At 35.0% G+C, this 16,335-nt stretch overlaps 2 protein-coding genes across 2 annotated transcripts in view; one reads left to right on the forward strand and one right to left on the reverse strand.

The window, feature by feature from the left end:
- The first annotated feature begins 1,237 nt into the window (after positions 1-1,237).
- On the forward strand, positions 1,238-3,979 carry arl1 (ADP-ribosylation factor-like 1). Its single transcript, XM_056456071.1, has 6 exons — positions 1,238-1,343; positions 1,728-1,865; positions 1,958-2,039; positions 2,125-2,236; positions 3,131-3,309; positions 3,518-3,979. Exons 1-6 carry the CDS (start codon positions 1,340-1,342, stop codon positions 3,546-3,548), a joined length of 546 nt encoding a protein of 181 aa, XP_056312046.1. The 5' UTR covers positions 1,238-1,339; the 3' UTR covers positions 3,549-3,979.
- Positions 2,833-16,335, reverse strand: part of utp20 (UTP20 small subunit processome component) — a 50,881-nt gene continuing 37,378 nt past the window's right edge. Inside the window, exons 48-62 of the mRNA XM_056456072.1 lie at positions 14,929-15,045; positions 14,656-14,826; positions 14,161-14,289; positions 13,226-13,336; positions 13,013-13,092; positions 12,444-12,513; positions 10,897-11,079; positions 10,695-10,826; positions 8,761-8,893; positions 7,911-8,098; positions 7,749-7,820; positions 6,969-7,226; positions 6,727-6,853; positions 5,422-5,567; positions 2,833-4,361 (exon numbers count right to left, since the gene is read on the reverse strand). Coding sequence (XP_056312047.1) covers positions 4,206-4,361; positions 5,422-5,567; positions 6,727-6,853; positions 6,969-7,226; positions 7,749-7,820; positions 7,911-8,098; positions 8,761-8,893; positions 10,695-10,826; positions 10,897-11,079; positions 12,444-12,513; positions 13,013-13,092; positions 13,226-13,336; positions 14,161-14,289; positions 14,656-14,826; positions 14,929-15,045 — 2,073 coding nt within the window. The 3' untranslated portion in view covers positions 2,833-4,205. The remainder of the gene's footprint in view (positions 4,362-5,421; positions 5,568-6,726; positions 6,854-6,968; positions 7,227-7,748; positions 7,821-7,910; positions 8,099-8,760; positions 8,894-10,694; positions 10,827-10,896; positions 11,080-12,443; positions 12,514-13,012; positions 13,093-13,225; positions 13,337-14,160; positions 14,290-14,655; positions 14,827-14,928; positions 15,046-16,335) is intronic.

Consider the following 16,335-nt stretch of genomic DNA (forward strand, 5'->3'; position numbering starts at 1 on the left):
ATGCTGGTGATAAATCCTAGGCTTACTGAGGTGCATTATCAGTCACCTTTGATGAAATATTGGCATAACTGACTTTTTAAATGTATATTATGTGGTTTGTATTGTTTTGTCTGTCTGTCTTTTGTACTATTGGACCTAGTGTCTGAAATAAAAAGAATATGTAGACCATTTCAATATAGCGGTAAAGTTGGTTTTATTTTCGAACATTTAATCATTAAGTCTCTATATTGTTTACCATGTTACTTTGAATATTCGATCGGAATTAGCATGCAAGTATGACTTCTAAGCAACATTAACACTATCTAATTCACTGTGAACAATGCTGTACTTTCATAGTCATTTGCTGCTAATATGATTTCCCTCTTTGGAATTTGCAAATATTACTTTTCTGAAATTATATTGTTAAGGAGAATGTCTGAATATCCGAATATAAAACCAACTTTACCTCTATCATTTTAATGTGGTCATGTCATTGGCCCAAGAATATTTCAAACTATTTCATAACTGTAACAAGAAGCAATTCAATTATAATGTTAAAACAGCTATCATAAAATTATTTATCAATATGTGGCTCTTTTTATATCCTCAGAAGCTAGAGAAATTAAAAATGTAACACAGGAAATATATTAGGACCATTGTTATTGTTTACATCCCTTAAATGGTCTATAAATACATTATTTTGACTTACAGTAAGAATAAAAACAACAAAAACAAATAATTTTACTATGCATTATGTGGATATGACTAATGGATAAAATATAACGATTAATTTAAAGACTATAAAGCAATAACTGGAGATTAATTTGTTGTGATGCTCTGACGTTTTTAGTTTGTTTATACATTTTACTACCGAATTCTATGACGAAAGTAACTTTATGAGTAAAGTAACTTACCGGTTAGTTGATTGACACTTTATTTCTCGTGTTTTTGTTGTAATTTGTGCAATTAAAGTGGTTTCAATAGCTGTCAGTCGCAGGAACTGTATTTACAAACAACGCGCGTGTTGTAGCGTCATGTTGTTGTCAAGGATTGTCAAGACGTCTCGCTTCCGCTGCCTAGTGGAGCGGATGAAAACTGCACTTCAGTTTCTATCATTTGACTATTAGTATAAAAGTCTATATGAACGTGTTTGATAAATATATAAATGTGTGTTTTAAAACAGTGGACGGGGAAGGTGCAACGCAATGTTTAACAACCGGTTCGTGTCGAATGTGCGTATGGTGAATGGACAGTAAACGCTCGTTCACGTGTGAGTGTGACACGTCATTCAGTGGCTCGAGCACGGAAGTGTTTGCATTCTTCGCCAGGAAGACAGCCGTACTAAAGTGTTTAATCTAAAATGGGTAAGTCTTCGCCAATTAAATCATATTTTGTTTAATATTACGAACAGATTAGTCTTAGATCGTATAGTGTAATTTACACGTGCATCTGTTTGTGTGCTCACAAATGAAAGTTTGTTCATCGCATGGTGATGCTAGCGTTAGTCTGTTTGTTAGCATAGCAGATAACTCAGAAATGATTTAATAAACACTTTATGAATCAATCTAGAGTGTTCTCGTAATGATGGAAAGCGTATATAAACAAATACATGTAGGATGATCGTCATGTTGACTTGCGTCCTTGTATTTAACGTTACTTATGATCCATTAATATGTTATTACTACATTATATGATATAATATAACGTGAACACTAATTATATTTCATATATCTGTTATATTTATACAGGAGGATTCTTTTCCAGCCTCTTCTCTGGCCTGTTTGGCACCAGAGAGATGAGAATCCTTATTTTGGGTCTGGATGGAGCTGGAAAAACCACAATATTGTACAGACTTCAAGTGGGAGAAGTGGTCACCACAATTCCTAGTAAGTGTGTGCTTGTGATTCCTATACACAACCTCGGTCATGCGTTGCGCTCTGAACTCATTTCTGATATATTTCTCTCTTTTCAAACACAGCTATTGGTTTTAATGTGGAGACTGTGACTTATAAGAACCTGAAGTTTCAAGTGTGGGATCTTGGTGGACAGACGAGTATCAGGTAAGATGTTGTTGTTGCTTGGTTTGTATTATCTTGATGAATGAAGAAGCCAAGCTGAAGATTTAATCCTTCTCCTCCTCCATAGGCCATACTGGCGGTGTTACTACTCCAACACGGATGCGGTGATTTACGTGGTGGACAGCAGTGATCGTGACAGAATGGGCATCTCCAAATCCGAACTGGTGGCCATGTTGGAGGTCAGTCTTATGAATTCTGTCATTTAACTGAGCACAACAGTCAAGATATAGATGTAAAAAAGTAGTACTCCATTCATTTAACCACTAATAAACATTTAAAGACTGATCTGCTGTGAGCTCTGAGGTTGTTAACAGATCATATATGCTTATTTTGAACTCATCTGCTCACATTTAGAGGGATAGTTCACCCAAAACTTTAAATTCTTGCTCCATTTACTCACTTTTTTTTCTTGTTTTAAGTTTCTTTATTCAGTTGAACATAAAAGATCATCTTTCAAAGAAAGCCAAAAGCCTGTATCTATTGACTTTCATAGTAAGAAAAGTAAATACTACGGAAGTCAATGGATACAGGTTTTCGGCTTCCTTCAAATCATTGTCTGTTGTGTTCAACAGAAGAAAGAAACTCAAACAAGTTCTGAAACAAGTGAAAAGTGGTAAAATACTAAGTTGATTTTCATTTTTGGGTGAGATAACCCTTTAATAAAGGAAATTGTGCAGTAAAACTACATTACCCATAATGCAAAACAGAAAATTCCACCAGTTAGCAAAGAAAAACTCACTGCTAATGATGTAGTTTAATTCCCTCTTTTAAATACTTGTGTAAATATGCATTTATTTTTAAACTTAATAATGTCATCCACAGTGCTTCATGAGACTGTTGTTCTTTCAGTCATTAAAGCTATACAGTTTCCACCATACACTGCTTTAAATCAGATTATGCGATTCTCCTCTTAACTGGTTAGTTCGGTTCCTAGCCTTTAGTGCTTTAAATAAGACTGAACAATTCCTATGGGGAAAAATACTTGTGGAACTGGAACTAACACAATAGTAGGCGGACACAAGTGCATTCAATTGTCATCAGTGCATTTGACCGTGCTGTTTCTTTTCTTTCAGGAGGAAGAGCTGAAGAAAGCCATCCTGGTGGTGTTCGCAAACAAGCAAGACATGGAGCAAGCAATGACTCCAACCGAAGTGGCCAACGCTCTGGGTTTACCTGCGCTTAAAGACAGAAAGTGGCAGATCTTCAAGACGTCTGCTACTAAAGGCACAGGCCTGGATGAGGCAATGGAATGGTGGGTCGTTCTCTTTCAATAAAAACAAACCAAATCATTTAGCAAGTAACTCAGACATGTTATATACTGCTATTCTCTGTTGATTTAAAGTGCATCCTTTATGCTCACTTGTAAGTCACTTTGGTTGAATGAAGAGTTCATTTTGAACACGTGAATAGTGTTTTAGTGCATTCTGTTTATCAATAACATAATATTTATCGCATTTCAGGTTAGTGGAGTCACTGAAGAGCCGGCAGTAAATGCACTCCGCAAGAAAAGACCTTGTAAATAGGAACTTCAGAGACTTCTTATTGAGTGTCCTTTGGACCAATGACTGCGTTCTTCCTATTGTGTGAAGATCCTTCCTTCCCGTCTAGTGGAGAGACTGGTCGACTGGTGTTGAACGGATGAACTCTTCAGATGTTTTCCCCTACCCCCTTTTTTTTTTTGCTTATCATCTGTTTTTGGTAAACCGTATCCACTACGTTTGTAGCTTCAAAAGGTGTTTGCTTTTTAAATTTGAGATGGGGAATAATCATCGCAGCTGGTAAATGAGTTAAAGTGGGTCGATATTTAAGACTAATCGTCATTTGTATGCTTTGGATTTGTAATGGCATATTTATATTTGCACGTGTACAGGGGAGTGCACTCCTGGCGTTATGGCTGTGAAACAATAAATATGCAGTCTACACGTTCTGCGTCGTGATTAGCATCAAACTGTTGATTTTGCATGTTTTTTTTGGGCGGGTTTTATTTAAAAACATTGCACAAGTTGCAGAAAAATCCATAAATTTATGCATACTATTGGTCTTTTACCACTTCATAGGGTTTAGGTGGCGTTCACATTGTTTCTGGCCAACACACAGACCCTATAAGCGGTGTTTAACAAAGAAAACATGAAATGGTAGTATATTAGCTTAACTAATAATTGCTAAGTCTTTCAGTGAGGTGCCTTTATGTTTCTTTGCTTTATGTCCTGTACGCACAAACTCCATTTTCCTCTTTTTGGCCTCGTTTTTCTTCAGCTGCTTCTTCACCTTCTTTTTGGCAGCAATGTCAGGATTTACGACAGCCTGTCAGGAGGGGAAAAAAGAAATTGTGAATTATTTTAGTTCAGTTGCTAAGATTAAAGCTAAAATGTATCTTGGAAATGACTCAACACTTCGTTACTAGTAGTTCCCTCTGAATATTCAGACATACAAAACATGCTACATGTTTGCTGGTCTGATTCTGAAGTGGATGATACTCAAAGGTGTAAACAAGGTCTAAAAACACTGAGCACATTGGATCGGATTGCTTTCATAGCGTACACACTCGTGTGGATGAATTATCTCTCCACTACTGACTGAGTATATGAGAGTTATTGTACGTGCTGTGGGAAATCTCACTAAAATGGAGGTCATGCTCATTAAAAAGGTATTCATACTTCATAGCATTGTATCAAAATACAGATCTAGTAGTTTCCGTAAAGTTGATGTAGAGCAGGGGTGGCCAATGCGTCGATTTTCAATCACAAAAGGTAGCGTGTGTAGATTGCATGGCATTAAAAAAATAGACATCATCCATCCTCACTGAAATTTGTCGCTTGATTGACATACAGAGCAGCCAATCTGATAGCTGGCCATTTCTGATGCATGGGTAACCATGTAAAACTGCGCTAACTTCAATAAGTCAACTTCAATAAGTGCTGCAAAACTATAGTTTAGCAAAGTTGGTGCATTTAAGTCTAAATACCATTCCAGCATGATTGATGATCATTTAAAAGTGTGCTTGAGGCTGGCTATCAGCAGCCACTATGCGGATAATGCTTCCCTGGTTGATTCCATTCTGTGCATCAGAGCAAGGTAATGATAAAAATATGCACATGAGTGTAGGCTATTGCACAATATGGGTTCATAGAGTTATGCAAGGTACATTAATATATATATATATATTATACAAATACAGAATTCCCAATATGTTTATAAATAAATATGTGTTTTGCATTTTTTTATTAAGTAGATCATTTTGACTTGGTCATTTTACAAGTAGCTGGCATGCTGAAAAAGTGTGGGTACCCCCGAGTATGACTAAAGACAAAACGATCTTAACAAAATCTGAACACGTGTTTATACAGAGCTTTAGATATCGTACCTGCAAGGCCTTGACTTTTTTGCGTGAAGCTCGTCTCTGAGTGGCTTCTTTCTGTACTGCAGCGAAAGCCAGAGAGAATTTCTCCAGACCGACCAGCTTCTTCAACAGCTCGATCAGCTCCTGAGCCAAGTTCTTCAGCGTGGGGTCTGAAAAAAAAAAAAGACAAATCAAAGTCATGCAAATGTCACAAAGTTGGACTGGATGAGGTAGCAGCATTTAGCATTCAGTAATGATGGATGTTTTTGCATGATGAAGCTTTTAAAAGTTAAATCAATACAGGTTGTAAAGGTACACAGAGATAAATTGCATTAAAAACCTGAAAAATTGATCTTTTTTATGACGTTTTTTTTTTTTTTTTCAATTATAATATTTTAGGCAATGGTTTGATTAAGTTTATTTACAAGTCCGCTTCCTGTGCAGGGGAAAAAAATCCAATTCTGACTTCACTTTTCTGAATTTGTATATCGTTAAATGCTGATTTGTTTTAAAGAAATACACCTTATCTTTAGGAACCGAGAAGTGGTGCCCTATTGTAGGCCCTATTGGAATTGCTCCGTTTAATATGATGATTATTATTTCTGATTTGTTCCAGAATGAATCAAAATTTTCTGGGTCTGAACATGCTCAGAAACTCACAAAACTTTGCACACACATCAGAAGTGGTAAACGTTTACGTTTGATATAGCTTTCAGAAGTGGGTGTGGCAAAATGACTCGACAGTGCCACCTATAATCATTCAATGAAGTGCCCCGCGAACTACGTTTCCCGCGCGCACACAAAAACTGACACACACATCAAACATGCTAATGTCTACAAAAAAGTCTCATGGAGCAAAATCTCAAACCCAACTGGAAGTTGGATTTCTTTATCAATTGTAACTATAGTTTTAAGATAAAAAAAATAATTAAAAATAAATAAATGAACTTTTTTCACAGAACTGCAAGGTTAATTTGCTAATTTTCTTAAAGTTTGCTTATGCATCTAACAATTCTGGATTGTTCTTCTTCAGAATTGCAACCATTTCTCACAAATGTTCCTTAATTTCTTTTAAATTATCTTTGTTCTTCTTTAGAATTGCAAGATATATATACTTACAACTGTGAGTTTGCAAGCCAAATTTTCCATACAAATACAGAATACATATACATAATACAAATACATACAGAAAATGTCAGAATTGTGAGATGTTGACCAGTAAGAAAGTAAAAAAAATAAAAGATGCCATGGAAAAACAGTTCCATAGTTATGAGCAGTTTCTTAAAATAAATTAGCTTTAGTTTGTTTGTTTCTGCTTTGTGAACTGACCTTGGTCTGCATACGTGCTGTCCAGTTCCCTGTATAGAGGAGCGATGATCGTGGTCAAATATGGTCCAAGTCGCTCTTTTCCGAGATCCACCGCTATGGCTCCCAAGAACTTAAAAACACACGTTCTCTACAAAAAAACAACAGACGAATATGTTGACATCAGCAAAACACAACTCAGACTGCTGAGCTGAACGTCCTACAAGATACTGAAGTCTAAGCAGAAAGACAGGTTTAAATCCCACCTTAAGCGGCACTTTGGGTGTGTTCGCCGCTTCTCTTTTGGCCAGTAATGAAAGCTTCTTCATCACCCAGAGGAGAGACGGAGGTTTGTTGTCGTTCTGTTGCTCCTCAAGCTTCTGCTCCTGTTCTCCTCCATTGGTCTCAGTGTTTTCTGCCGTTTCCTCCTCTATATTCTCTTGCTCCTCAGGAGGATTTACGCTATCAGACTCTGGTGAGATCAGGTAGATCACTTTGGCTACGTAGAGCAAGTTCTTCACCACCTGATAAAGCAACAGATGAAGGATTAAATCACAATTAAAATCACACTGCAAGAATTAAATGAAGGATTATAATTATTTAAAAATAGTTAATTTAAAACCAGGCAATAAACATTTTAATCACAGAAGTACAATATTAAAAACTTTATTAATTACTTAATTTCAAATTCATGTTGAAAACTCCATCGAAAATATGGAAAGTAACTAAAAACAACCGAAAAGTTAAAAATCATAGAAATTATATGAAAATGTTTTTTATTTAATAATTTTATTCAATATTATATTAAATAAATAATTAAAAATAAATAACAATAAACTAAAACAATAAATTTAAACATGAAATATATTTTTCAAATGTATTCATTGTTAAAATTCCATTACATATTTAATCACTGTTATTAATATTTTTATTACAACTACTACATTTCTGATCAAATATAACTTTATTAAAAAATGAAATAGTAGCTACTTATTTGCAATAAGATATTGATCAAAATAATAATCACATTTTTCATGATTTCCTACCTGCTCGCCTGCAGAAATATCCAAGAACTTGGACTGCAGTTGATAACAGAAGGCCAGAACCAGCTCTCTCATCTAACAGAGCAGAAAGAAAACAAACATTCACTACTTCACTCAATCTTTCTATAACAAATGTTTCAAATACAGTTTTTTATAGGATCTTGCCTTCTTATACAGGTTGTCAGTGAGGAAAGCAGTGGCCACAGGTAGTGTGCTTTTATTGGTGTTCTCCTGAGAGCCCCATAAAGCCAAGAGATCCTCTGGTTTGTGAGCAGCGAACAGCAGACCAAAGATCTGAGACGCGGTCAGCCAAACCCAGGAATGAGGATAGCGCAGATGAGAATCAATATGACCTGGACAAAGACACACAATGCATATATTGTAATGCCCCTTCATTAAAGAAATAGTTCACCCAACTGCAAAGTTAGAAGCCAGCAACCATTGACTTCCATAGTATTTTATTTCTACTACAGAAGTCAATGCATAAATTACAATAATTTCCCTTCATTAAAGAAATAGTTCACCTGAAGATAAAAATTCAACTCATCCTTTTTTAAAACCCCTTTCTTTTTCCGATTGAGCACAAATGAAGACATTCTGAAGACATGTTAGATGCCAGCAACCATTGACTTCCATAGTATTTTACTCCTACTACTGAAGTCAATGCATGTATTACAATAATGTCCCTTCATTAAAGAAATAGCTCACCTAAAGATACAAATTCAACTCATCCAGCACTTTTTAAACCCGTTTCTTTTTCCTATTGAACAGTACACACAAAAGAACATCCTGAACAATGTTAGAAGCCAGCAGCCATTGACTTCCATAGCATTTTACTCCTACTATTGATGTCAATGGATATCCATTTGCAGCATTCTTCAAAATATCTTTAATGGAAAATTTGAAACCACTTAAGGGTGAGAAAAGAGATCAGTGTTTATATATTTTTGTGTGAACTGTTCCTTAAACTTAATTTGATGTATTTAGCTTTATTAAAATATGTATGTATTCATACCCCAGATTTGGTTGAGCTGGTCCGCAGGTTTTTTGAGCTCCAGAAAGCCGCAGTCTTTGATGAGTTTGACGATGAACGTAAGATAACAGAATAACAGCCTGTCCGCAGCCTTTTCATCTTCCTCTTCCTCAATCTGATGGATCAAAACAGCATTGTAGACTCAAAATCAGAATCCATATACTCACAACAGGACACACAAGCTTAGAAAGTCTGAGCAATTCAGACACATTTGCAACTGTAAAGTGGAAAAAGGAGTACATTTTTTCAAGATGTTATATAAGTTTTCCAAGGATGTGTCTGCTAAATTTCAACACAATTACCTCAGATTATTTATTATCCTCTGCTTTAAATGCTCCTTTTTTTGGTCCAAGTTAAAACATGTTTTTCTGTGTGTCTCTCCAAATGCAAATAAGCAACTGGGCCCAGCTCCTTTTCCTAACTTTACGTCTCATGCATCAATTACTCCAGCAAACAAAACCTGCATGTGTCTTTAAAGTCTTGTCAGTCTAAACCCTTGATTTACAGTGCATGTAAAAAGCATAATAGGACACCTTTTTAACTTATAAAGGTCTTTAAATGCTATACAAGAGTTCCCACTCCAAGCCAAATATTAAATTCTCGGACTTTTCCCTGACTAAAACCACGACCTTTTCAATTTCCATGACCTAGAACTAGGGCCAGACGGATGGATTTATGCGGAATGATTTTGGGAGTATCATAACTAAAACCTTTATATATGAAATAGTATATGAAAGTAATACCTTTTTAACTTTAAAGTTAACAATACAAATCCAATCAGATCCACTTTATTTGGTAAACAAAGCAAGTCTCTCATATAATATATCTACTAAAAGACGTATTATTATATTAATAATTATTATTTCTATATTATTTTATTTCACAAACTGTATTGTACATAAATCAGATGAATATTTTCATATTAGTCAATAATATTACTGTAATTAATAAAAAAAACTGAATCAATATAAATGTACACACATTTACACAAGTAAATAAATAGAATCAATGATGGGCTAAAAATCTGCAAATCTGCGCGCGCAGATTCCGTGTGGGCCTACATATAACTAACAGGAAAAACAGGCTACTGTTGTGCTTAGCATTATATTTAAATAGTTTTAGCTTGTATTTCACTTTGCAGAGCTGATGATGATAATGATACATTTTTATTTAATGCCATGTCAGCAACTAAGGCTATTCTCATGGCAAGATTAAACAATTAAAATACACTTAAAAACAACAAACAAATATATACATAAATTAAATACGTTTTTTTAGCATTAATACATGATAAAAATTCTAACATTTTTATTTTGCAGGGCTTTAATAGTGACTTTGAGAACAACAATACATAATTTACCTCAGATTTGGAAAAGCGACTTATTGTTTGCATGACAAACCTGGAAGCAGTCATTTTGAAGCCAAAGTTCATCCTGACATGTTAGCGTTAATTATCAGGTACAGACTGCATTTGACTTGAAGATTGCTAGTTATTGAGCATGAAAGGCATAAAACAGAGCTAAAGAATAGCCTAACCATAACAAAACAGGTGTGAAACTGCGATAAAATACGGTATAGAACAGGGGTGGGCAAACTCGGTCCTGGACGGCCGGTGTCCTGCACAGTTTAGCTCCAACTCTAATCAAACACACCTGCTTATAGATTTCTAGTGATCTTGCAGATACTGATTAGCTTGTTCAGGTGTGTTTGATTAGTGTTGGAGCTAAACTGTGCAGGACACCGGCCCTCCAGGACCGAGTTTGCCCACCCCTGGTATAGAAAATGAAATGGTATAGAAATGGAATACCCCTTTAAAATTGCATGATATTGCAGTTACGTGGGAACCCTGTTCTCTTTAAGAAAAACATCTCAAAATTAAAAATAACAAGAAAGAAAAAGCTGAAATCGGCACTCACGTCCTCAAAGTTGTCAGCGTGGATCTCTTTCTCAATGAGAGGAATCAGGACGTCCAGTCTCCTGCTGAACTTTTCCCCTTCGACCTCCACAAACAGCCCACAAACCTGAACTCCCAGTCTGCGCAGAGCCGTCTGCAAAATCACAAACCATTACACCAAAACTTGCATTACAAAAGTAAAAAATCCTGGTTTATCTACTCACCTTCTCGCCTGAAATCCAGCTGTTGACCAGGTTAAACATGGAGTTCTGATGCTGCAAATCCAGCTGATTCAGAAGAGACTTGATGGAGAGAGACGCCATTTTCTTACAGGTTGCAGAATCATCGTTTAACACAGCCAACGACAACGGCACAAAGAACAAACCGCAGTGCTCATGCAAGAGAGCCTGTTAACAAACAAAAAAAATTAACTATAATCTTTCAATATAATTAACACCCAGGGGCGGACTTAGTGATTTGGGGGCATTAATCAGGTATGGGGCTCTAGCATTGAAACTCAAAACACTCTCTTTCGCTATAGATATTTATTCTGTAGATTTATTCGTTGATATATTTTCATTCATTTTTTTTGTTGTAAATAAACTGCATGTTAAAAATTATTTCAAGTGGAACCTTTATCTTCTTAATGTAAAATCAAACACTATACAATACACAAGACATGTCACTCGTATACTTCTGAATGGGGAAAAGTATAACTGTCAATATGGCGAATTAAGCCCCGCCTTCTAGTACAGGATCCAATCAGCAATCACTATATGGCAAATAAAGCCCGCCTTCTAGTACAGCAGCCAATCAGCGATCGCTATGGAATGACAATTCTCCGGGGAAGGGGCTCGGACCAGACATGAGTTTCTGCAGATTTTGTGTGATACAAACATTAAGAAATTAATCTAAATAGACAGTTGTTGTTTAATTGTATTGGTTATTCGTTATATGAAATGTAATTGTAAGCTTGGCAAGTAGTTTTGGAGAATTTGATATTTATCCATTCAAGCAGAATGCCCAAACATACTGCACGAGAAGTGTTTTAAAGATGGCCGCCAAGTGAAATGACTTAGTAAAATGTAATTAAAATGAAATAAAGTTCCACTATTCATGAGGCCCCAGGTTTTGAAAAGAAGTAATACCATTAAAATCTTAATGGTTATAGACAGATTTACAACATATGATGGTAAATTTACAAAAAAGCTATAAGATTAATATAGGCTTCTTGGCATTGGTTGGGGCCCTAAGTGACTGCTTACTTCACTTAAGTTCGCCCCTGTTAACACCAAATATTAGCATGAGGTAAAGCATTTGCAAGAAAGTTTGATATTCAATTATTTTATCAGTTCAAACTCAGCACATCTGAAGAAATGTCAGGAGAATGGAACTTTAAACTATTAATAAATCTTTGAGCAGCTACTGAAAGTGTGCGGGAATATCTGTTTGCATAATCAATTAATTTATAATCAATTTATATTTTAAATTCACTAATATTTATAAAGATATCTATTAAAGATAATAACAAAAACAAACAAATAAAACTGATTAAAATCGAAATAATTTAAATTATACAAAATATAAATAAACGAAACTAATGTTATGAAGACACATAAAACAAACAAACGCAATCAAATCTATATACTAAATAATGCAAAAGAAATTATAAATAAAAAGACTAACATTTAAACATATGAATACATATATTTATGATACATTGATACAACAATACCTCTGCATAATGCTTACAATGTTAATGTTACAATACCTGAGGAAATTTCTGAAAAATGAAGGCCATCAGCTCAAGGGCAGACTGTCTTCCAGTGTCATATTCATAACTGTGAAGAGATCGTGAAACATATTTAAATTTACCTAATATAAAGGAACAATTCAGACTATGGCTGCACAACATATCATTTCAGCATCGATATTGCAACGTGTGCATTCACAATATTCACACTGCAGAATCTGTTTGGGATTATTGTTGATCAGCAATGAAGGCTGTACAGTGTTATTTTACATTACATTTGATTATTCAATGACTGTACTTTAATATCTGACTACTGTTTGACTCTCCGGAAAACCATAAAGCACTGCTTATTTCACATTTATCTTTGCTCTTTTTATACTTACTGAATTAGTTTGATTCAAAATTAGCCCAATCAATCTAAATGAATGATTTTACATTTCAAATAGAGCTATTCAAATCTTCTGCTGAATCTCTATTTATATCGTAACATATAAATCACAGAAGAATAAAATACCGCAATGTCAGATTTTTCCAATATCGTGCAGCCCTAATTCAGTCCTGTCTGATATTAATAACTAAAAACGTACTTCAGCTGAGCAACAATGAAGTCAAAATGTTTCCTCAGTTTCTTGCCCAGTGGATAATCCATCAGATACTTCAGGTAGATCTGCAGAAACAGCAGAGGACAGACATTAGTTAAAACAAACATGACCAGAACAAATATAAATAATAATAATAATAATAATAATAATAAACAATAAATAATAATGATGATGATGATGATGATGAAGATGACCGACCTGTCTGCAGCGCATGCGGACCTGTTCGTTTGACCCGTCGATGGAAAACTTGGCCACTTTTTTCATAACGTCCTCCATCTCTGGTACCACCAGTTTCCTGGACAGAATCGACTGCAAAAAAGATAAAGAAATCATACAGACCAGTTCTATTAGTTTATACAGGTTAATAGAAGTAGTTTATATTATATTACATTATTTTATATTATATTATATTGTATTATATTATTAGAATTTTATAAGTTTATAAAGTTTTAGGAGATTTTTATGCATTTATATGGTTTTCTTTTTGTAGTAGCATTTAAATATGGTTTTATTTTATATTTAATTTATTATAGATTTTATTTCAGGCATTGATTTCTTCATCCCTACAGATTTTATTTCAGGCAATGATAAAAGGTTAGGTTTTTTTGACTATTTTATATGTAATGCATAAAACATCCATCTGCCTGTCTATGTGTCTTTCTATCCATTTGTATCTATTTATCCATCCATCCGTCCATCCATCCATCTATCCATCTATCCATCTATCCATCTATCTATCTATCTATCTATCTATCTATCTATCTATCTATCTATCTATCTATCTATCTATCTATCTGTCTATCCATCTATCCGTCTGTCCATCCATCTATCCGTCTGTCCATCCATCCATCCATCCATCCATCCATCCATCCATCCATCTATCCATCCATCCATCCATCCATCTATCCATCCGTCTATCCATCCGTCTATCCATCCATCCATCCATCCATCCATCCATCTATCTATCTATAGTTTATCTATATTTGAGATCAGTTCATGTTTACAACTATAACCCTAAGCATAACTAGCACAGTATGCAAGTCTTTTGTTTGCTTTTAGGATCTCCCCAGAAGCACGTGTATAATATAAAACATGCCTCATCTGACGTAAATATCTCGTATGACTGAACTCACCCTCAGAAGGCCGAATGCTGTGGCTTGTCGAGAGTGATCATAAATGTCCTCCTCTGCGTATCCCAAAAGCACCTGGAGCTGCGATTGTGTTATAGGTTTGGTAGTGCTCTTCACTAAAACAGTTATGGCCTATAAAACACAACAAAGCATGAATTCATCCCATATACATTTCAAAATGAGAATGTGATAAATTATTCATAAAACAAAACTGATGATTCATAACTCTCTGGGTCTCCTCAGTTACTATTTATGATATTTATGAAGTTAATTACTGCATAAATTTTTACTTTTTTAACCAAGTCCTTTTAAAATGCAAAATCATATATATATATATATATATATATATATATATATATATATATATAAAAAGAGTCACAATTGTGGTCTTCAGTCACTATTGACCGAATAGAGTACAAGTGTGATTCTGTTTTCTGTGATTCTGTTTTACCAGTTCAGGCTTTCACCGTTTCAAAACAAATAGAAAGTCTCTCTCACCTTAAAGCAGTTCTGAACCAGATGGAAGTTTTCGCCACGAGCTGCTCCAGCTTTGGCGTAGTCTTTCAGCAGGACAAAGAGTTGCTTGGTCATCTGTTCATAATTCTGCTGCACCGCCGGCAGGGGAAACTTCAGGATCCAGATGAAGGCCTGCAGAGCTTCGGTAATCACCTGATGTGCAGAGGACACCGAGTTATTATAAGATATTTATTAAGTAGCAAGTAATTGATGCTAAACAAATATATAAATATTAAAACGACGAGTAGGACAGACCTTTACATGCATGGAGCTCAAACAGTCTAAGAGGAGTGGTACAAACGGATCCAACATCTCCTTTACTGATGGGACAGATGAGTTGATCTTTGAACTCTTCAGACTACAGTGAAGCAGCTGTAAAATATTATAAGTGTAAAATAACATTAGTGGATACTTGAGAAATTTGTGAAACTATGTGCGATGTAAAAGAAAACAAATTCAACTGGGATGCAGCATTAAACTAATAAAAAAGTGACTGTGAAGAAAATGCTTTAAAAGATTTCTATTTAGGACTAGATAACAAACATGTATGTTGACTCACTTGAGTGTTTGAAAGCTAAGCTACAAGTTTGAATTACAGTGAAAAAGGAAGGAAAAACAATTGACTGTATTTCTTACATTTAAACACACAGCTAGGACAATTTAACGCTAGCATGGTAACTTGTATTAACAAGTTGCTTATATTTATCATGAATTAACATGCTGCAAATGTTTCTAAAATATGTTTTGTTTTTTAAATGGCACCATGAAAAAGGAGCAATACATCAAAATTCTCAATAACAACATCAGGCTGGCTGTAGAAAAACATGGCCTTGGGCACCAGTGGACATTTCAGCATGACAAGGACCCAAAACACACATCAAAAGTGGTAAAGAAATGGTTAGCAGTCAAAAACATTAACGTTTTTGTAGTGGCCCAGCCAGAGTCCTGACCTGAATCAATTGAGAGTCTGTGGAGGGAGCTAAAGATCAAGGTGACGGCAAGGTTTTAACCTAACCTGAAAGAGTTTTTCAGCTCACCACTAAAGATGAATGGGCAAACAAATCAGCAGAGACATGCAAAAATCTGGTCAGCAATTATAGGAAGCATTTAATTGGTGTAATAGCCATTAAAGGCTTTTCTATTGATTATTGAGAAGGGTATGAATGATTTTGGACATGAAACCTTTTGTTCAAATGTAAATAAAAGCTGAGAATGTTGCTTTTTCAACAATGATGTTTCTTGTACATCATCTTATTATGTTTTGGGTGAAGCCCATGTCATTTCCAGTCCAAAAAAAACTTGCTGATTAAATAAAAATAACTTTAAAGTCAGAATTTACCAAGGGGTATAAATAATTTCAGGCTTTAATGTATATATATGATGGATCTTCACCTTTTATCAAAACTGTACTAAAACTATTCACCAACACTCATTGATATCTTAGGAAGATAGATAGATAGATAGATAGATAGATAGATAGATAGATAGATAGATAGATAGATAGATAGATAGACAGATAGACAGATAGACAGACAGACAGACAGACAGACAGACAGACAGACAGACAGACAGATAGATAGATAGATAGATAGATAGATAGATAGATAGATAGATAGATAGATAGATAGATAGTCAGACAGACAGATAGAATCATGGATGGAT

Source organism: Danio aesculapii, chromosome 4 (assembly GCF_903798145.1).
Source record: "Danio aesculapii chromosome 4, fDanAes4.1, whole genome shotgun sequence".
NCBI classification, from domain to species: domain Eukaryota; kingdom Metazoa; phylum Chordata; class Actinopteri; order Cypriniformes; family Danionidae; genus Danio; species Danio aesculapii.